The sequence below is a fragment of the Pteropus medius genome, unplaced genomic scaffold (genome assembly GCF_902729225.1).
Source record: "Pteropus medius unplaced genomic scaffold, Ma_sr-lr_union100, whole genome shotgun sequence".
NCBI lineage: Eukaryota > Metazoa > Chordata > Mammalia > Chiroptera > Pteropodidae > Pteropus > Pteropus medius.
The window spans coordinates 1,436,049-1,458,889 of NW_024350924.1; the positions used below are offsets into that span (position 1 = coordinate 1,436,049).

General features: G+C 35.5%; 1 protein-coding gene across 2 annotated transcripts in view; it reads right to left on the reverse strand.

The window, feature by feature from the left end:
* VAV3 (vav guanine nucleotide exchange factor 3) overlaps window positions 1-22,841 on the reverse strand; it is a 310,644-nt gene that overhangs the window by 28,793 nt on the left and 259,010 nt on the right. For both annotated transcript variants that reach the window (XM_039841025.1, XM_039841026.1), the window contains one exon: window positions 3,722-3,787. In XM_039841025.1, coding sequence (XP_039696959.1) covers window positions 3,722-3,787 — 66 coding nt within the window. The remainder of the gene's footprint in view (window positions 1-3,721; window positions 3,788-22,841) is intronic.

Genomic DNA, 22,841 nt, shown 5'->3' on the forward strand with positions numbered 1-22,841 from the left:
CATTGGCAATTTAATACAGAGTGAATCGTAGTATATGTCAGATAAGTAGAAAATAATTCATCTCGCTTTAATTCAGTCTTTCATTCATTTCACTGCCCTGTACCCCAAGGGAAGAGATAATAGGAAAAATATGAATTGGAAATTTTGGATATTTATTATCAAGGCAGTTTAATACTATCCTATAAAATTAAAAGGAAAATGTTAGGAAAACCAAATAGCACTCTACTTTCCTAAGACATTGGGAAAACAGGCAAAATAAACAATATATATTTCATATAGACTTATTTTGTAACACAAATTCCAAACTCTGATTTTGAAGTCTACCACCCGCAAAACCTTTTATTCATGAAAAAGTCATAGAAAATACTCATTTTCCCCTTTTCTCCTAAAGAGCTTTGCAAAAGAGAAAAATATTACATTTTCTATGCAAATAAAAAGAAAAAATTTCTAGCTTCAGATGGCAACTAGAAAATGAACAAAGCCAAAGAAGGTATATTGATATTCATAAAATAACAAATAAAATACATACTATGTATAGGGGGACAAAGTTTATAAACTTCTAAGGAAAGACTGAGAGCGTAGATAGGTTGTCTTGTATTCAGAAATTTTTCATGAATCACCTGCATCTTTGATATATACACACCAATATATTCCTGGGCCTTTTCATATTGAGTGATTACAAATATTTTTACCATCATTTGTAACAATAAATACTACCCTATTTCAAGGGTCTAGCCAATGTGAATATGTCTCTAGCTATGTCAGTTTTCATCAGGCTGTTACTATTTTGTCCTTCTAGGTTAAGAGTTATATATCGAAAAGTTATCTTTCTGTTCAGAACATCTCTAAAGTTCTTATTTTATCCAATGGATCACATTTTTAATTTCTCCACCTGTAAAATCCTGATACATAGCAAATAATATTGGAAATAAATTATACTTATTTAAATCCTCCAAACATTTTCGTGTGCCATTTTGTTTTCACAAATAGAAATCAATCTTCAACAGTTTCTCTCTTGATAATAAGATACATACAGCCTCTGAAACCTGGTGGCAAAAACAGTTCCTCCTTCCTTTTCCTTCACTGTATTCTTTAAATATATGCTGCTTCCTAAGCCAATGCACATGCCACGCACATGCGCCCCTCTCCTCAGAAAAGAGGGAGAGAGAGAGGGAGAGGGAGAGATGGCAGATAGAAAGAAGACAGATTATTGTTTCTCATCTGTCATGGGCCCACCCCTTTCTTTTATGTATACTTTGGGCCCTTGTCCGGACAGATATTTCATATATAAGACTAGAGATAATTTCCTTCTGGATGCTTTCTCATCTTTGACCATGTTTCCCTAACGCCTTTTTCTGCCTTCATCATAGGCAGTGTACATTGTGAAAAGTCTGCTATGGACAGACAGTTTTAAAAAAAATATTTCATTGGGAATATAGCATGCATGTGAAAGAATATATGTAAGATACATGCTTCTTCCTGAAGTACATCTTATAAAAGTTAGATGGGACAGTTAGAAGTGAACTTTCTCTTCACTTAGCTTAGAATTATTCAGTCACAGAGCTAGTATGAATTCCAGCCTCATATCTGAGTCATTTCGGGTCTAAAGTTAAGAAATCTTAGGGGAGACTGTTTTGTTTTTTCTTCTCAACCCAGACGCAAGATGAACATAGGTGTATCTTCTTCCGGTTGTCGTCTTGCTCACCCTAAGGGCTTCTGGATTCACAGATTGATACCGGAGTTTGCACTGTGCTGTGCAAAACTCCAGGCTTTGTCTGCAGTCACCAGACTGCCTCAAAGAAATTGTCTCATTTATGTTCCTCCACAGTTCCAGGTTCCTATCTGTACATCTCAGAACTTTTGAAGAGACTGGCACAGCATATGAAGGAGAATCATTTTTGAGCTAATGATGGAATATTCCGTGCTGCTCATGGACCCCTGATAAGCAGTTAGTCCCAGGGGTCAAAAGAGAGAGCATCTTCTAAACTCTTTCCGCCTATTTTGCACTCCAATCTCCCCTCCTTCTATCTCCCTCCACCTAACGTATCCTATAGCCAACAACAAATCTCAGATTTCATCAAGCAGTAAAATTTTAATAGTTATTTATTAACTTTAAGCTATAAAAACAATCGCATTGAGTTAGTAGTCCTACCCATAATTATGCATTCCTCTATGACTCTTTGTCAGCTTAAAATTCTGAACATATTTCTCCTTCTAGTAACTAACTGGGTCACCAAATACCATCCAATACGATCCCACAAGCTGATTTAATTAATATCTACCATTATTAATTACCTACATTCAGCTAGAAACTTTCATTTGTTTTTTCACCCCTTTGTTCATTCATACAACAAAAATTTATAAAATATGTAATATGCCAGACGGTTTCTAAAATAAAACTTCAAATGCTCATTTTATGCCATATTCAAGAGACTGTAAAAACAAAACAGTACTTGGTATATGAAATGCTTATTATTTTTTTTTTGCATGTTACTTTATTTTATTATGAGTTTCATTTGATGTCTTTAGGTTCCCAACATCTTCACATTAGAATGTATAATCTCCTACCACCTGCCTACATATAAATATCACTGATTTAAGCGTAGAAAGCTTGACCCTTGCTTTTTGACAGAAAGCTAGCTAAACAATCATTTTTGCTTATCTAATTAAATAAGCCAACTTGAAATTTTAAAGGTTATAACATAAAAAATATGTGACATTAGATCACAGAATCAATAGAACAGCAAGTGCTTTTTGATTCCCTTTGCTTTTGAAATTAAGCTTGAATGAGTGGAATCAATTATTCTACAGACTATATTCTAAAATCAAGAATGGCAGACAATAACATTTATAATATTAAAAAGATTCTCCAGTTTAGAAATCCAGGAAGGATTGAAATATAGTAAGGGAGGAAGATAGATTAAGGAGGTTATTTTTCCCAAACCATCAACTCCATTACATTAGTAAAGAAATTTCATTTATCTAGAGTCAAGAACTGAAAAAGTTGCACAGAAAAATCCACCCTAAACACCAAATTATGATGATAAAATAATGTCACTCTAAACAGAAATTTATAAATCTCATAAACCACCAGAGAGTATATTTTGTGTTATAGTCATCCATAATAATATTTCAGTAAATACTCATCCATTCTCCTTATATCCACCTAAGGTGTTTAATGTTTTCAGAAAATGTCATTATAACATTAAATAAACAGTAATGACAAACTAAAGCACAGTTAAATGTATATAGAGATTGGACTGAACAATCTGTGACTTTCATGTTTCCTAGCATTCTTTCAAACACAGTAGTTGAAGTGTAATATACCTTTGGAACCCAAAGTGACTTGGAATAGATTATACGCTACTATTCTCACCTTGGTGGGAAAAGGGAAATGTGTACAATGCATGTAATCTATAACTTTGGTTATTCCTTCTAAAACCTCACAGACAATTTAATTTTGTAGATTCTACTAAGTTAAATTTTCTTCTTGCATATATTCTCTTAACTTTTAGAAATATTTTCTGGTAATCAAATCACAATGATTTTTGAATTTTAGTAACACTGGCTGTAACATTCAAAAATGAAATAATATGATCCCTCCAGAGAATATTAATAAAATTAATGAGTGATCAGACCAGTATCCACTGTAAATTCTTACACAATTGATTACAACATCAAAAATAAAACAAAATATAAGAAATAAAATACTCATACTTACACATGGGCAAGGCTTGACAGCATCACTCGGAAAAAATCCAACCTCTCCAGATGCTAAATTTCTACCCTAAATTAGGAAAAAAAAAAAAGCCAATGTTGAGAACAAATTCACCACAAATGATAATCCTATAACACTGGGTACATAGTTACTCGAGACTCGCAGAATCACTTACACGTTGTATCCAGCCTTAAGCATTAGTTTACTATGGCTCAAGATGGGAAGCAGAAGTTTCAAAACTGCTAAACTTTATGTGTAGTTTCAGATCACGATTATAAAATAAGAATTACAGTTTGACTTTCCAAGCTACCATTCAATTTTGTTAATTTTTATATCCCTAAGTCCTAGATAGAAATAATAGCAATATTCTATTTCAATTTTATATTCATTAATACCAGTAGATCACACTGGTTTTGTGCAGGCTCAGAATTAATTAGGAATTCAATTTACATGGTTACTATCGGTATCATTAACATAAGTCATGAGAACATTACTCCAACAAGAGAGACATTTCAAGATGTGTGGTAATGGAAACCATAGCGTGATATGATGTTTTATATGATTTTAAGATTTAGGAAAAGAAATAAGATACTGATTAAGGGAAGAGGCCAGTTAAGATGTTGGAGGAAAGTATTTTAGCTCGAAATAGCAATGAGAAAACAGGGAAGAAATTAACAAAGTAAGGAAAACCTAAGCACAAAATGGACAAAAAAATACTTAAGAATTTATTCTTGGAAACTCTTGGTCAAATTCCTCTTCTAAAAAGTCTCATGACACTAAGCCTAAAATTGTTACCCTTTTCCAGAAAGACAAACTATACTCAAAACATGCAGCAATCAGAACATGTAATTTAAAAATTGCTATGAGATTACTTCTTCTTGTCCAGAAATTGAGCTTATTTTTATTTGCTGTTTAACAATTGCTTGCTTCTCAGTACCTCAGATAAGTATTAGCATGATTGGATGTTACATGCTCTGTTATTTTTGAAGAAGAAAAGTAACAAAAAATGATCAGAAAATATCTCCCTCTTAAAGCAGTTTCCCCTTGCGCCCATACAGCTTGGCTAAAAGTGTGTAGAGAAAATTTTATAAAGTGGGAATCCAGAATTTTAAAAAAAAAAAAATGAGGAGGAATGGTCAAGATGACGGGCTAGGGAATTTGTAGATTATTTATAAAAGAAACATAACCAGGATTACAACTCTTCGGAATTCTTTAGTTTTGCACAAAAAAAGAGACCTAAACATTTATCGGCCCCTTACAACCTTTATTTTGTCACAGGCTATAACAGTATAAAAACAGACTATGCAATTACTTTAAAAATAAAACATAGTTTTGAATGCAAAAAAAAAAAAAAAGAGGTGGAAGATAAAGAGAAAAAAAAGAGAGAGGGGAGAAGTGGAAAAGAGGGAGGGAAAGTGCAGTAGAAAGAGGGAGAAAAGACAAGGGGGAGGTTGTTAGGACAGAGGAGACCAACAAAACGATCAAGCCAAGAGATGATATTAATTTTGGCAAGGTTCTAAAACCGCCTCGCACTTGCATATCATGGAAAAGGTAAGTAACCAAGTAAAATATTCATTTATTTATTCAGCAAAGGTAGTATCTAATATTAATTTGCTTAGGCACTGAGGAAAATGCAAAACTTCATAAAAAAATTGTTTTCCTCTATATTTTCAGAGTACGTGTATATATATATATATTATAATTATAATATATATATATTATAATTATGAGGAAAATGCAAAACTTCATAAAAAAATTGTTTTCCTCTATATTTTCAGAGTGTGTGTGTGTGTGTGTGTGTGTGTGTGTGTGTGTGTGTGTGTGTATATATATATATTATAATTATGTGTATACACACACACACACACACAATTATAATTCTAGGTAGAAAGGGCTAACTGCTGTTTGAGAGAGAGAGAGGAGAGGCTATGAAAATTAGAAGGACCAAGTTTTGGGGGTTTGCCTCAAAGCTATACGAAGAGCCACATGAAGCACATGAATGTAAAATGCGTAGGATTTAAACAAACAGAGATGGAACATGGAGGAGAACATTCTGAAAACAAAATATAGTATGAGAAAGGCATGGGGTAGAAAATTACAGAATGTGCATAGAAAATGCCAATAGTTCCCTTTAAATGAAGTCTGACAATGGCTGATACTTAATGAACCCTTACTGTATGCTAGGCACTGCTCCAAGCATTTCATTCAGTTCTTACAACGATCCTTTGTGGTAGGTCTAACTACTACCCCTATTTTGTAGGTGAGGAAAATGAGATGCAGAAAAGTTAAATGATTTGCCCATCATGGAGCTAGCTAGCAAGCTACGGAATCAGAAAGCAAATTCAGATGTTCTAACTTCAGAGCTCTGCACTGTTTCTCTACACAAGATGACACTCATAAAGGACAGTGGGAAATAAGGCTTAAAGGTAGCAAGGAACCAGTGTGACCATGACATCTGAAATGATCCTTGGTGAGGGGGTCTCGGTAAAGGGGCTACGTATTTTAGAAGACTTAAAACTGGTATCGATGTGCAAGTTGGCTTGTATGATGAGCATGACCTTGTAGGTGAGAATATTATTAGAGACCTGGTATCATGGTAAGGAAAGAGGGACTGGAGAAGGAGAAACAGGTGCTAGGGACATTATTGAACCACAGTGTTTGGGACTTGCCTGTGGATTAGACACAGGGAGAGAAGATTATGGGGAAAAGTCAAGGATGGAAGTGATTATTTAATCCATCCAAACAGATAACACAGATTTAGATGGCGATCATATAGAGGAGAAACTTGAAATCATTGGAGCAAGACTACCATAGAATTTATAAAGATGTAAAACAGAATTTATAGAAATCTGTGTAAGTAGAAGGTGGGAAGGAACCAGTAGGAGGGATAAGTAGGAGACTAAAGAGTGATGACAGCACAGTAATTATAAGGTTAGAATGAAGTATTCCTTCCATTTAAATGTATTTATTGAGTTCTTTATGGTGCTTTATTTTAAGTATGACATTGAGATACAAGTAAATAAGTATGATATTTGGGGACGATACAACTAGCCAGACCTTTATATACAAATGCACTGCAGTCACCTGAGTATAAAATATAAGGGTGTGTGGGTGGGAACCATATACTGATGGAAGCTCAGAGGAGGAAAGGAAAGGGTGAATGTTTTAAACAAGTAAAACAAGATCTCTGAGACTGGTCTTACTTACTAAAGGAAGTTAAGTCTATTTTGCAAGGGAAAGGTCTAAGAGCTTTATAATGGTCTCCAAAACTCTATTTGAAGATGTATCAACCAATTGACAAATTATGGGTATTATAAGAATGACAAACTGTCCATTCTCATTCTTCATCAGACAAAAGGTCTCAATCTCTGGAGTGCAGAGTTTGGGAGAATCGGTGACATTTTTGTGACGGTGTGTGTTGGCCGTCACTTATTTCCTCAGAACAAAATTGACACGGAGCCCCTCACAGAGGGTGATACTTTCATTCTATTTCACTACCAGAACTCAGTTCACATATTCCCTCTTCTGTTATAAAACCTTCCTCAATCTGCAGAGCCACATCTGACCCGCCCCACCCGGTGTCCCCCTGCACCTTCGCATACTTTCGGTAGGACATATGCCACATGGAATTATTACCTTGTGGTTTTCCCCATTACTAGACCATGAATGTTTTGAGACCCAAGACAACATCTTAGTCACTTTTTTTTTTTATATATAACAGAATTCTGGATGTATAGTAAGCACCTAATAAACGTTTGTAATTTGAGGTATTTCTCAATCTGGCATTCCCATGTCAATGAATAGTATGATCTTAACTTCCTTCTCATTGAAAAGAATAAAAGAAGTCACACTTTGTTTTTACACAGACAAGTATTGAGATGCATCAAGCTGCCTGCTTCTACATGAAAACATTCTTATAGTGACAACTGCTGATCTATCCCTGACATTTTACATAGAGAGTGTGTGTTGGAGAATGCGACACACAGAACAGAGAGAAAGAAGGTCGAATGCACAAAGAATGAAAGAGTAGGAGACACTTCAATGCATTTTATAGTTTCTGAGGGTGGACAGACTGGCCCATCTTTTTCGTCTTTCTTCCTTTGTAGAGCCAAGCGTTCACCAGAAAGACATAAATGGGAACTAAAACTGTCCTAGACAGTGGAGGGAGGGGCCATGGCTGTATAAGAAATGTCCTAAAACTAGGGTGAACGTAGGATCTTTGGGGGTGAGGGGGTAGTGAGTAACAACAACTACACCAGGATAAAAGGTGTCAACTGGGACTGTTAGGAGTAAACCAGGACACATAGTTACTATATAAAAAACCATATTGTTCTTTCTTACCGCATTTCAAGACAGTATCAGGGGTCTCTCAAGAGGGAGAAATTTTCACTAAGCAGACCATCAGGGTCAATGTGAATCGTTTTTTTCCTAAATGAAATACCCTGGCAATGCATGTTAAGTTTCCTAAATGGTCACAGACATCCCTTAGATGACAAAGAAGTGAGAGGTAATTTAACATAGCTTAGCAGATGAATAAAGTTACATTTCCTCACTAATTCCTGTGAGATGTCAGTTTTAGCAACGGGAGATAATGAGTGCTGTATTCACTGATTTTCCACTTACTAAGGGAAGAGCCATCCTACAACATTTGGAAGATTAAAAAACAAAGTAGTGTGTAGGAGGGGTGTCTTTGGTTCCCTGGTGGATGTGTGTGGGATGTACATTGATAATTCATTAATACTAATGGGTGGAGCAGCTGTCAATCTCCTACGCCTCGATGGAACTGCAGACTGTAGCTATGAAATGAACCATTTTCAAAGCCAATGATTTTGTGCACTTTATGTTTTGATCTATCTATGAAATTTTTACTAACCTTGATGAGAGACATCTAGCTGAATTTCTTTCTTCTTTATGTTCCTATGTGGGCATTTTATTCTGGGTTAGATAATCAACTTGTCATTCCTTTTATGCCTATTACAAATGCCAGAGATAGGGAGTCTTCTTTTAATTACCTTTCCGTCTTATATTTGTTCTTGTGAATACCTTAGCAACTTCAAGGTCAACTTGAAAACATTCCTCTTCCGCAGTTACGTGTCATCTGATTTACCATACGGTGCTATCTTTATATGCATTTATTCTCTATATTGTGCAATGGGCCTTGTGTAAGTCTAACAGTACAGGTTGGGCCATTTTTATGAAAATATTTTCTTTGGAAGGAACCTGAGAAACGAGGTGATTGGCTGTATATGGTAAGAAAAGATACACCTTTATAATTTTCATTAAATAAATTGAAGCAGACACAAAGCAAAATATTAAAATTATAATTCATAAAATAATGGCATTTTTTTCCTGAAAAGCAAATTGCTTCTTATAGAAAGATGTGTCAATTTAAAGTTATTGACAACTTTCTCTGAAATTCCTGAACATCCTAAATATAAATGATGTTCATACTCAGATACTTATTTATTTCTAACTGACCTTGGGTTATAACTATTTTTCATTTTTTTTCCCACAAGAATCCACAGTGAATCATAATGAATTAAAACTACTTTAACTATGCTGGTAGTAAAGAAAAACATGAATGTAGGCTAGTACGGCAGAGCAAAAACTGCCTTTTAAACCCATAGACAAGGATGGCTTAAAATTACAGAGGATAGCTTACAAAAATCTTAATCACAAATTGCCTGGCTCCTAACTTTGTAAAAAAGAGACAGAATTGCTTTAAGAGAAAGACAGAGTGTCTTTTCCCCGTGGTTCATTTATCCCTGTAATACCACCTGGATTGGAGCTTTAATGCACTCCTGGAATAGCACTGAACAATTTGAAACGGATGTGGAAAGCTGAATGTTAAAAGGGACAGATTAATGGTTATTTATGAAAGATTGGAAATTCTCCCAAGTTATAACGCCCTAAACACTTTCAACGTATGCATGATGGTGCTGTGAAGATTACTAAGCAATTTATCACACACATGGATAATGGCCAGAGCAACTGTCACCCTGTAACAGTCACTCTCAAACTGTCTGAAATACACAACCTGAGAAGACAAACAGGGTGGCCATGAATTACGAAAATAGAGGCAAATACACAAATTAGTTTACTGATTGGATGGATGGATGGATGGACGGACAGGTAGATAGACAGCTTGTAGAGAGCATTATTTTTAGAATTATTCTGAGAGGTTTTGTGAGTACATGCAATAGAACCAAAGGACCAGGAAGTAAAAAAGACCAGGACAAAGACCCTGGCTGAAATTGGCCTTCGGTAAGAAGCAATCCGTTATCAGAGCTGCAGCCATATTATAACCACTGTCATCAGTAAGGTATCACTGCTCATTCTTAGGAAACGCAGAAAGGCAGTATCATACAGTGGGGATGTGTCATTGGAAGAGCTCATTCTATTCCCAGCTCTGCCACACAAAACTGTGCAGCCTTAGGGAGTCTCAATGGTAAAACAAGGATGATGACAAATCTGCCACACATGTCTCACCAGGGCAACAAGGATCAAAGAATTAACATGTGTGAAAGCACTTGGTAAATGCTAAAAATACCTATTTTGTTTTTTCCCATAATATTGCTTTTAAAATTATTTTCAATCAGCTTTTTCCACTTTTATTTTTATTTTTTTTATTTATATTTTTATTTTTATTTTTTTCAGTTGGCTTATTTAGGTGTTATTAAAATAAAAATGCCTGGACCTATGTATAATCCCACCATCCTCCTTATAGTTAGGCAAGAATGCTAAGCCACAAGTAACATAGACTCTCATATAACTGTCACCTGAACAGGAAATACATTCCAGATAGTCCATTTTTTTTTTAATCTCAAATACCCTAATGTTGTCCTGCAAGTAGGCACATTCTTTCATTGTATTTGTTTCTTATATGATGAGTAAGATATGCATTTTTTCCACCAGCAACACCTTGACAATTTGCCAGACACAACTGCATATGGTTATACTGAATGGTCATTGCAATGAATTCCAAAATATTCGTGCACACACACAGAAGGACAAAGCCATATGCATGAGCTTTTATCATTTCTTAGTTGAAAGAGAATAAGATCTTTAACTTTCATCTAAGGTATATACAGTAAACATTCATGAGGTTTTTCAAACAACTAAATGAAATTCATAGTCCTGGTATAGTTCATTTGTAGTTAAGTGACTGCTATAGGCTTCGGATTTGTAACAAACAAACAAACAAACAAACAAACAAACAAACACCTTGCATCTGGGTCTAGGATCTTTGAAAGTAAATTTATTTTCAATGTTTAAGGGTTTATAATTGCATCGAGTCATCGAAATATATGGCAAAGACCTCAATTATATTTGATGGTTTTTCCAATGCATACAAAATTGTATTGACTATATCTCTGAAGTTCTGGCAGACTCAAATGTCAAAAACTATAAAAAAAATTACAAGTTGTAAAATGTACACTAAACTCACTAAAAAATCAAAATTTGTGAAATGTACGCTATACCCACTAAAAAGCCATAAGCTGTATTGCTACACTTACTAGAAGTGAGATGTATATAACAGAAGAATGAGACTTTGCAGAACCTTTTTCTTGTTATCAAAAAACAAAAACAAAAAAAGAATGTATTCTGTGAGGTTTCTGGATTTCCCTAGCAGGGAAGGGAACTCTCTAGTGATGAGCATCTTGAGGCTTTTTCTCCACAGTCTCAGTGTGTGAGGTGTGGTACATGATACAATCCTAAATCACAATCTTATAACTGTATTTTGCTGGTGAAGTAAACAAGAGAAAACTTTCGATAAAAGAAAACAAATTCAGCACGTAAAAGCCAATCTGCGTGCATGTAAACCAAATCTCAAGTGGTTACTCAATACAAAATCTGAAAAGAAAAACAAAGTAATTACCAATCTTGGATGAAATCCTTTTTGGGGAGAGGCCATGGAACCCCCAAAATAAATCAGGTTTGACAAAGGTCCAAAATATAGAAATTTGTTTTTCTAACTCTGGCAAACAACTAATGAATCTTTTCCTATTCTTGGTGATTTTAATCATAAGTAATCACAAAGAAACTATTCTGAGGAATAGTGACATACACATTAAATGCTCACAGCAAGATTAGGCAATGTCAAAGAATTTACTTTTCTACAGAACAGAATTATTGCTTTACTGAAGACCGTATGAGCTTGCTAGCATGTGTGAGGCACTATGCTAAGTACTAGGGGATTAAAACTGAATAAACATGGCTACTATCATCAAGGCTCTCATTCGGATAATATCACTTTCTTAATTAGCTTTGGCTTTAGTTATTTTCATAGATTTTCACAGGGTTTTGAATCAGGAAAAAAGCCTAGGAGGTAATAATTTGATATGGATAAAGAGTCGGGAGTCTGGTGTTCTATTTCTGCCCTTCTGATTTTGAATGAGTCATGTGAACGTTCTTGGCTTCAATATTCTCACCTGTGAAACGACAGAGTAACCCAAGGATTCCTGAGGTCTCTTTCACCACTGAAGTTCTTTGCTTATACAAACACTTTTTCCAAGTCCCTACAATTCTCCAGTCAAGTTACTACTACCAAGAAGTATTTGATCCACAAATTCTTAATTAGAGATATTAGGTATCAGTAATTCCATCTGGTGGCACTTATTTATAGAAGGTAAGGACACTGCAGGCCCTTAATGACTTTAATCTTAACTCACTGTGAAGTCCTCTATTTTCTAGGGTACATAGGACTAACTTGTTAAAAATCACATTCATTCATTCATTCATTCATTCATTTTTTTTTAGGCATTCAAATTACCAGAAAGAATTAAAATTCAATATATGTTATAATTTGATAAATTCTTTGGCCCAAAGCCTTAAGCCTCAAGGGCATATGCATGCTCTTTTGAAATCACTTGTAGTGTCAAATCAGTAGTCATGTCAGATGTCATTGCAGAGTGCTGGCCTATTGAAGGTATTCTGCGATTGACATGAACTTTTAATAATTACAGCTGAATGCAGCTTCTGTGGTGATAAAATAATAGAAGAAAAAGGGATACAACAGAATTCCTCAGAACTTTCCCCTTAATCATGCCACTCCCAATTAGGAAGACAAGAGGTAAGTACTTCACCCTCTGAACTTGGACTTAGATGCCAGCGTCCTCATCTCGGTATATCACAACCTACATTTTGTCTTGTACTAAACATAGGGAAAGTACCAGCAAGAACTGTTAACCAAAAATGCCCATCTTGAGAGTTAACAATTAGGACCTCACCCACTTTGTCGGGACGCTTGCCATTCCCATAATACAGTCTGTACACTTGGAAATATTCCTGCAAACTCGGTTTGTGATCTATTCAATCAAAGCCAGTTGGCAATCACCCAGGGAAAATGTTTCTTCCAGCCCCTTACTAACGTCTATTATCTTCCATAATTATCTCTCCTGGGCCTCCTGTGCTCTATTACAGTCACTCTCTGCCTTTTCTCCTTTCCTGTAATGAGGGACCCTTATTTCACTCAATATATTGAGGTAAATACCTGTCAAAGTAAAGGTCTCATGATTACAGGACATACTAATACCAAATAAGCCTCTACACTTTTCACATAGCTTTTGATCCCCACATCCACGATTTCGATTCTGCCTTGGCTTCTCCAGATTTTAAACAAGGGATGGGCAAGTGACGAGAGGCAATTTAGGAGCAAAGCCAAAGTCAACTGAGGAACACCTTGAAACGATGCTCCAGTCCTACCTAAAAAGTGGTACTGCTGCCACAACAAAAACCAAGTTTGGGGTTTCACAAAGAAAAACCCTGGGGTAGGAAGCTGAATTAGGAAGAATACAGTTCCCAGAGATGTTTACTCTCTGGTTTATAACACCAAAGCAATGAGTCTTTTGTGTCAAGAATCAGTTTTCTTCACAAAAGGAGATTTAATTCTTTTAAAAAATATTTCTTTAGTGTCTTTATTTGCCTCTGACTATGGTACAACCTGACACTTGAATTTTAGATCAGGAGAAAAAAAATAGTTTTAGAAAATTCTATTGTAGCTAATATTCTTGTGTGGTCTAGGAGGGACCAGAAAAGTCTCCTCTAAGTCTAGTGTAAGACAAAAGAATCCTTTGAAGGGATTTGACTGCTACAGTTGCAGGGAGAGGTGATGAGAGGAAAGACCTAACTCCACTGCAGGGCACCTCTCTTCCTCAGCCCTCAGAGGCCGTCTGGAGCAGGTCCTGTGTTACAGGACAGATGGCTGAAGGCTCTCACTCAAAACGTCAATAGTTTCCACAGTTGAGTCCACAAGTAAGCAAACGTCCCTAGGCAAAGTTTGTTTTCTGTAAACTCCTCTCTCTTTGCTTCCTTTCCCCTCTTCTTCACTCTCTGTGAATATCTTAGGTCTTCTAATCCAAATCTGCTCTGAGGAAAGAGCTCACGCTTTTATTCTGTTTATTTACATGAACTAGTCCCTTCAGAATTTACCATTTGTGCTTTTATGTCTAGTTATGAAGTAAAAAGGTTAATATCTGATTAAAGAATTTCAAGAATTGGATACAGAAATTGGGAGGACAGAGTGGTCTTCTATGAGTCCGTATGTGTTAGTAGGACTCTTCATATTAAATATGGAAAGATTAAATTTTAAAAATATTTTCCCACTTCTGGAAAATGAAGCATATCTTTCAAAATCATAAACCATTAGACAGACATATACTTTTTCACCTTTTCAATTTTCTTTCAGGTTCACTTGCTGTAATTTTTATAATACCCTGTGAGTCATTTGTGTTAAAAATCTCCATTTGATTGATGAGGAATTTGAGGACACAAGGTTAAAAAACTTTGACTATTCCGAGAGAATAAGATAAATTTAACTCTGACAAGATGAACACTTTAGCGGCCTTTCAAATAACACCATGAAGTATAATTTGAGCTAATAAACAAAGAATTTGAAACTTGTAAATAACATTATGAAAATAGCAGCTCTGAACATTTATTCCAAACCCATGAGCTGAATGCCTATTTTAGTTTAGGTTCTAGAGATCAAGAGATAAAAGCCATGGCTCTCACCTTTGTGGAGAGCTTTACCCACCCAGGAAGTGTCATGGGTGTTACAATAGAAGCCCTCCTGGTTCAGAGAAAGCAACCCCAGATTGAGCCTTGACAGTAAAAAAAAAAAAAAAAAAGATTTAGCTAAGAGAATGGGGGTAGGAGAGAAATTTCAGGCAGAAGGTAAAATATATGTCAATGACTTAAGGTTTGAGAAAACATGTCACCGATGAAAAAGATTCCCCCAGTTGAACCTCTCACTTTTTCTCCAGGTTAAAATGAGGAAAATACATCTGTTAAAAAAAAAAAAATCCCTGGATTGTTGTTTGCTTGAACACTAAATATAGCAGTCATGTAGGAAGTAAAAAGTCTTGACAAGGTTAACTAAGACAAGGAACAACTGTGTCTTGAGGGGAAGAACGTGGTGAAGAGGAGGTGAGCACCTGGTGGCCCACACCCAGTCGAGAGCCACTCCTCCCCCACGCTCCTTGCCTCAGGATTCCACGTGAGTAGCTATGCTTCCCGCCTCCTGAGAATCTCCCTGAACCCAACTTATTTTCTGACTTTTTATCCTTTCCTATGAGGCAAAGAGTCTTAAAAAAGATTTTAAGCAAAAACGTCTACATAATGCAGTGTTTTGTTTCCTGATTATTCTATCAGAACAGAACTAAACTGCCTTGAAAGGTGTGCTTTCCTTAGGTACTAAAAAATTATAAATGACTCTGGAGACCAGAAATCTGGAAGAGAGCCTGGTTTTAATTCTGCAAATGCCAGCCTATAGATGGATAAATAATTTGGCCCTTTAAAACCACAGTTCTAATGTACCCTCTTTATGGAGATTTCTGTGAATTAATCAGAACGTGTGTAAAAACATTTTCACTTCTTAGAATAAAGATCATGTAGATGCATGATCTGTAAGTGTGAAGTATCACAACTATTTTCTAGGTTATTTAACTTTCACTGTGGGTAAAAATATATATTTTTGGCACACTGATTACAGTTCTACTGCTTATAATTGCCTTTTGGTTCCAATTAACTCACAAAATTCTCCCTGTGGAATATTTGGGTATTCATAAATGACATTGGAGCAAATAAAATCCTGTGATATAGGACACAGAATCTGCACTGTTTCACGAGCTTTAGTCTAAGAAGGAAAAATATATAAAGCACTCTATAGAGACCACAGATGTCACGGCATGATTTTACATTTGCTGTGTCTCTTGTCCTCTCTCCCTCTCTGATAGCCATAAGTTGTATCTTTTCTGAGAAAATAAAGTTTCTAATATGAACGATCTCTTCCAGCATGACGTATGTTCTCCTCAGTTACTAAGTCCTTACAATCACATATTTTAACAATGACTTAAAAGCAACAGGTTATCATCAGTCCAATGACACAATTGGAATTGTTCTATACGTTGTTACACTCAGCAAAATCTGTGCCTTACACCTGCACTAGGAAACTACGCGAAATGATCAATTTCCTATTTTATATTCATTTCACTTGGCGACAATTTTATAAAACTTACAAGGAAAGAGAAAGGAAAAAGAAGAGAACAAAGAAGAAAAGAAAAAGCTGCCAAATAAATCTCGTCAATGCAAAGATTGAACAGAGTACATTTCTACAGCTCAATTGGTAACTCATTGTTTGAAAGAAGTTATAAAAATGCAGATAGCCCACTCATTTCAATAGCATTAGAAATTACTGTTGTTATAATAATAATGCAGACTAGACTAATAGCTATTCAAAGAAAGAAAGTTCCTGACAGATAGTAGAGGATAATTTGTATTCTCTGGACACAGAGTATGTAGAAAACATGACAGTCTACAACAAAATCTGACTTTCTACACTAATACGTGAAGTGTCTCACTTGAAAAATACAGAGGAGAAAACAGTTTAGTTTAGAAAGGATCATTTCTTGAAAATTTCCAAATAAGCCAAAGCATTTAGCTAGTACAAAAGGCATTTTTGAAATTCAAATGCAAAGCCATTGTAACACCCCAATAACTATTCTAGATTTTTATCCACCGGTTTAACTCTAGACATATTTGTAACGACGTACTTTACAAAAACTCTTAATAAGAAACTTAAAATGGAAACTAGCCGCATCACCTCTCCTGAACTTTGATGATTCCTTAGATCATTAAGGCCATGAGGCTAGAAAACAGTTGTCTTATTTGTGGTCCTCCCAGTATGAAACACAAAGCCAGACATGTAGAAGGCACTTAATTAGTATTTGGATGAATCAATGAATAGATGACTAAATAAGAGCTCCTGTTTAATGAGCACTGCGCTAGAACTCTTTCACGTATTATTTAGTTTATTCTGTATGCAGTAGTGATCACATATTATTTTATTCTGCATGCATTTTACAGATGATAAAACTGAGACCCACAGAGTGAATAATCTATTTAAGATTATGCTGCTAGCAGATAGCAGAGTCAGCAACTAACACAGCAAAATGAACTACAACTTACTGAATTCTAGCTCAAGAAAAGAAAAACACTTAACTTACTTTCCTAGTGCTAATTATGTAAAATCTCAAGTGAGACCAAATCAATTGGGTAAGGACCACGAGAAGTGCTTAAAAACTATCCTCTCAAAAGCAGTTAAAAAAAATCCCCTACGCAGGAGTCACACATTTTAGGATGCACTTTAAATCACTTGTCTTCTTTTGAACATGAAATTCTTCAAATTATGTACATAGATCCACCATAAGCACACCTACAGATTCACATGACTCCAAAGGATCAAACCAGCCACAGTTCTTTACACAGGAGGAAAGAGTTCATCATTCTCGATCATGCCAATGAGTAGATACAAATTCAGTCCAGTTTCCTACATTACTTTTTATGTTTAGTCCATCAAACAAAAATTGACTTTATCATGAGAGCCTTGTAACATCACAAGATCTGAAGTGCCTTTTGAATCAAAGAAAATAATTATATCAAGTTCAGTATGAAGGATGTGGCAAGTATGTTGCATTCATTGTGATACCATATTATGTAGCTATGCTTAATAAAGGGTTTGTTTTCAATGACCAAATAGTGAGCTGAGGATAATGCCATAAAAACCAAGGAATCTTACCAATTTGATCATCTAGTCAGTGGCTCACATTCCAATTATCTGAGATTATATACAAAATACTCATGCCCGGGCTCATCTCAAACCAGCTGTGTCCTAATCTCTGTAACTGGGGTCATGTGTTGTCATTTTTACAAAGCCTACAAGATTCACCCAGAGTTGTGAGCACTGCATTAAGCCACCTAGTGATGCAGTGAGTTCACCCAGGCCATATAGCTATTTGACTACACATGCCTGACTTGAATCTGGGTTTTCTCGCTCTGTCACTACTCCTTTCAATAAAGCTAGTACCTGTTAGCAAAAGTCCTTTGACTGGCTTAGGGGTACCCATAAGAGAATCCTGACCCATGCTACATCTTTGCCAGATATACTAGATGAACTTTTTAACATATCTTTGAAAATGCAAACATTTCACTAGCTGACAAGCATGAATGCTCATTATAAAGACAGGAGACCTAATGTCAAACCAACTTTTGGACATTACCAAAACCAGCTAATAATTGACGTGTGAGGGGTGCCTGAGCAGTGAGGACAGAGCTGACACTCAGTACATACTTGCTGATCTGAGATAAATGTGCTAATTGTTTTTCTCTATTGCAGACATTAGCTTCACTTGTTCCTATCACATATCCTCCCCTCAACAGACATATACACATATTTTGGCATCGAATAGTTCTCATATCTCCTGAGAGTTTCCAAAACCATTATACCACCATATTAGAAAAGCTTCCTGTTTCTAAGTCTGCTGAAAGGAAATGACAAATAATTTATTTCCTATTGTCTAAAAAGAATTGAAGGTAGTACAATTTAGTAAAAAAAAAAAAAAATCCTGTGGCTTCCGGTTCCACACATAAGAAGCTTGGAAGTCCTCACCCCATCCTAACAAGTCAAAAGCTGAACAGACTGAAAAATCGACAACTCTTCTTAGATGCATATGAGAGAGGAGAACACAGTACAAACCTCACCCCCCAAGACTGAAGAGACAGGTAAATCCGAGGAGTCAGAGCAGAGGCTCCCCAGCAGAAACCGCTCCAAGATCCAGCGTCAGTGCTGGGGCAGGAAAACCTGAACCGTGAGGTTCACCGTCAGGAGCTTGGTCGGATTCCCATGGTAAAAATAGGAGAAGAGGCCCCTCTGGCTTCTGGCAGATGGAGGGGCAAAACACTCTGTCTCTAATGAGGCCTCCTTCAGAGGAAACTAGTTAACCAGAGCCTGGGGTATTATCAGAGCTAACTAACCTGGAGAAGAGAATTCAACTCCAGCCCGCCCCAGCCATGTGGTGCCACCTTAGGAGGGAGACAAAAAACCTGAGAAATGCTTGTGAAGTGCATTGGCCAGAGGCATAGGCCCGTTAAGAGTCTGACACCTAATCATAGGACTACAGAGCGACTACAGAGCGCTTCATACCCCACCCCCATACCTCACCACCCCACCACTAAAGGCTGATGTACAGTGGTTCCTTCTCCCCAGTATATCATGTCCAGCTATCAGGAAAAAAATTACAAGGCACACCAAAAGGTTACTTGCCCTTGTAGTGCCTCAGTTCACTCATCTACAAAATGGGGATAATCATAGTATTATTTTATAGGATTGTCATTAGTACTATATGTGTCAATATATGTAAAGTATGCTTAGAACTCTACCTTGTACATAGCAAGTATATAATAAGTATTAGTCATTGGAGCTATTATTGTCATCATTATTAAAAGAAAGGAAGAAATAAGAGGGAATTCTGTTCAATTCTGCCCAGGAATAGGGCTAGGAGTAAGAAGGTAGATAGGACAGGAACAGGAAAGGCTTCATAGAGAGGCATCAGGTCAGATGATGTAGTAGCGGGTGGGGGGTACATGGGAGTGATGAAGAGCACACAGTGGGAAAGTGTGAGAGATGAAGTCAGAGGAGTAGGCAGGAACTGCAACACGAAGCCTCTGCTTCACGATGCCTCCATTCAGGCTAAGAAATGTGAATTCTGTCTGGTCGGAAGGAAGATATGGAAAGAATTTGACAAAAGATTAGGAAATTGCATCTGAACTTGGCAGTGGTCTAGAGGATAACTGGGGGAGACAAATTCTGGAGGTAAAGAGATCAGACGTCAAGCAACCGTTGATTAGAGCAGAAACTACACAGTGACGGCAGAGATGCGAAAGAAGAAATGCATTGAGAGTGGTTTAGAAGGTAAAATGAAAAACATTTGATGATGTCTAAAGAGATGTGAAGAGGGGTGAGAGCGCGGAAGGAACAGAGAACACACAAATATTTCAGACTTGAGAGTAGGACAGTGGACGGATTAGATGGGTTACGTCCTCAATCAATACGGATATAGAACACGTGAACAACCTATCAATTACTTTGACTCAATTGGCATTTGCAGAACGTCCCACCCCCTAACCAAAAGTAGAATATACATTTTTTTTTCAAGTGCACACAGAACATTTATCAACATAGATCATAATCTGGTTCATAAAACAATTCTTAATAAATTTAAAATGATTCAAGTCAAAAAAAGCATTGTCCTTTACAATGTGGAATTAAATTAGAAAATAAAAACAGAAATATATCTGGGAAATTCCTAAATATTTGGAAACTACATAATATACTTCTAAATAACCCATAAAAAAATGAAAGAAAAATTAGAAAGTATTTTGAACTGGCCAAAAATGAAAATACAACATACCAAAATTTTGCGAGGCAATAAAAGTAGTACTTAGAAATTTATAATGCTAAATGCCTATACTAGAAACATAAAGTTCTCAAATCAGTAAGCAAATACTCTACCTTAAGAAACTAGAAAAATAAGAGCAAATTAAACCCAAAATAAGGAGAAGGAAGTAATAACCAGACCAGCTCAGAAATCAATAAATAAGAAACAGTAAAACAGTAGAGAACCAATGAAACCAAAAGTTGGTTCTTTGAAAAGATCAATAAAATTGATAAATGTCTAAGCAGACTGATAAAGAAAACAAAGCGAGGGAAGGGGGAGATAGGGGAAAAATTTAAATCATTTTTCAATTAAAAATTAATTAATTAATTAAAAGAGAAACCATTCATTTACTAATATCAGAAATAAGAGAGGTGAGAGATGACACCACTACACAACTACCAAAACTCACTCAAAAAGAAATAGATAAACTGGATAGCTGCATATCTATTAAGGAAGTTGAATTTGTAATTTTAAAAAATCTTCCTATAAATGAAACTCCAGGCCCAGATAGCTTCCTTGGTAAATTCTACAAAAAACGTCAAGAAAAAAAAGTGCTGATTCTATAGAAACTCGTTCGGAAATTTTAAGAGAAGGGGAGAGTTCCCAATAGTTCTCATTCTTTGAGCATTAAACTCTTACCAAACCCAGAAAAAGACATTACAAGAAATTTAAAATGACAATATACAAAAAGGACAATATATCATTACCAGTTGGGATTTATCTCAGGAAATAAAGATTTGTTTGACATCTGAAAATCAAGAACTTACCATATGAACAAACTAAAAAAGAAAAATGATGAAATCATTTCAATGGGTAGAGAAAGAGGATTTTGACAAACTCCAACATGCATTACTGATAAAAATGCTCAGCAAGCTAGAATTAGAAGAGAATGTCCTCAACATGGTAAAAAGCTTTATGAAAAACTACAGATAACATCATCCCTAACAGGAAAGGATTTCCCCCTAAGATCAGGAATAAAGCAAGAATGTACTCTTATACCACTTCTTTTCAACATTTTACTAGAGTTTCTAGCTTTTGCCACACAGTAAGCAAAAGACATGAAGGCATTCCAGTTGCAAAGGAAGAAGTAAAACTGTTTATTCATTGACAATATGATTGTCTATGTTAAAAAATCTGCTGGAATCTATTTTTAAAAGCTACTAGAAAGTGTTAGTTTAACAAAGTTGCAGGATAAAAGATCAATTTACAAAAATCAATTGTATTTCTATATATTTAGTAATGAACACTAGATATTGAAAATATTAAATTAAAAAAATTTTAAAACTATCATTTATACTCATTATCAAATGCAATGTGAAATTGTAGATAAATATGTCCTTAATCTGAAAACTGCAGAACATTGCTGAGAAATTTAATGAGAGGTATACCATGTTCAGTGTTCAGAAGGCTCAATATTGTTAAGATGTCAAGTGTCCCATATTGATCTACAATTCAACACAATCTCAATCAAAATCCCAGCAAGCTTTGATTAGTGCAATTGTCAAGATGATTCTAAAATTCATATAAAATGTAAATATCCAAAATATCTTTGGAAAAAGAAAAAAGTTTGGAAAACTAAACACTGATTTCAAGATATTGGCTGCAACAATCAAAACTGTATTAGTATAAAGATGGAGAAAGAGATAAGCGGAACAGAATAGAGTCCAGAAACAGAGCTACACACGTAAGAACAAATGATTTTATACACAGTGCAAAGGGAATCCAGTGGAGAAATGATTATCTTTTCAATAAATGGTGCTGGAACACATGGCTATCCATATGCAAAAAAAAAAAAAAAAAAGAACATTATTCTTACCATATATAAAAATAACTCAAAATGGATCATAAATTTAAGTGTAAAACCTAAAACTATAAAACTTCTAGAAGAAAATACAGAAGAAAGAAAATACGGGAGAACATCTTTGTAACCTGGAGGTAGGTAAAGTTTTCTTAGACACAATGCCTGTAGCATGATCCGTCAAGGAACAAAGTAACAAATTGAACTACATCAAAAGTAAAAACTTTTCCTTTACATATAACACTGTTAAGATAATAAAAAGGCAAGCCACAGCCTAAGGTAAAATATATGGAAATAATGTATTTTGTTAAGGACATGTACGTAAAATATATAAAGTACTATCAAAACTCAGTCATAAAAAAACATATAACTCATTAAAAGAATTTGAAACAATATCTGAACAAGCACTTTATCAACAATGACATAGGTATGGTAAATAATCACCTGAAAAGATGCTCAATGTCAATCAGTCATTAGGGAAATGCAAATTAAAACTATGATATCGCACTATACCCTCGTTAGAACAGGTAAAATTTAAAAGGCTGACCAT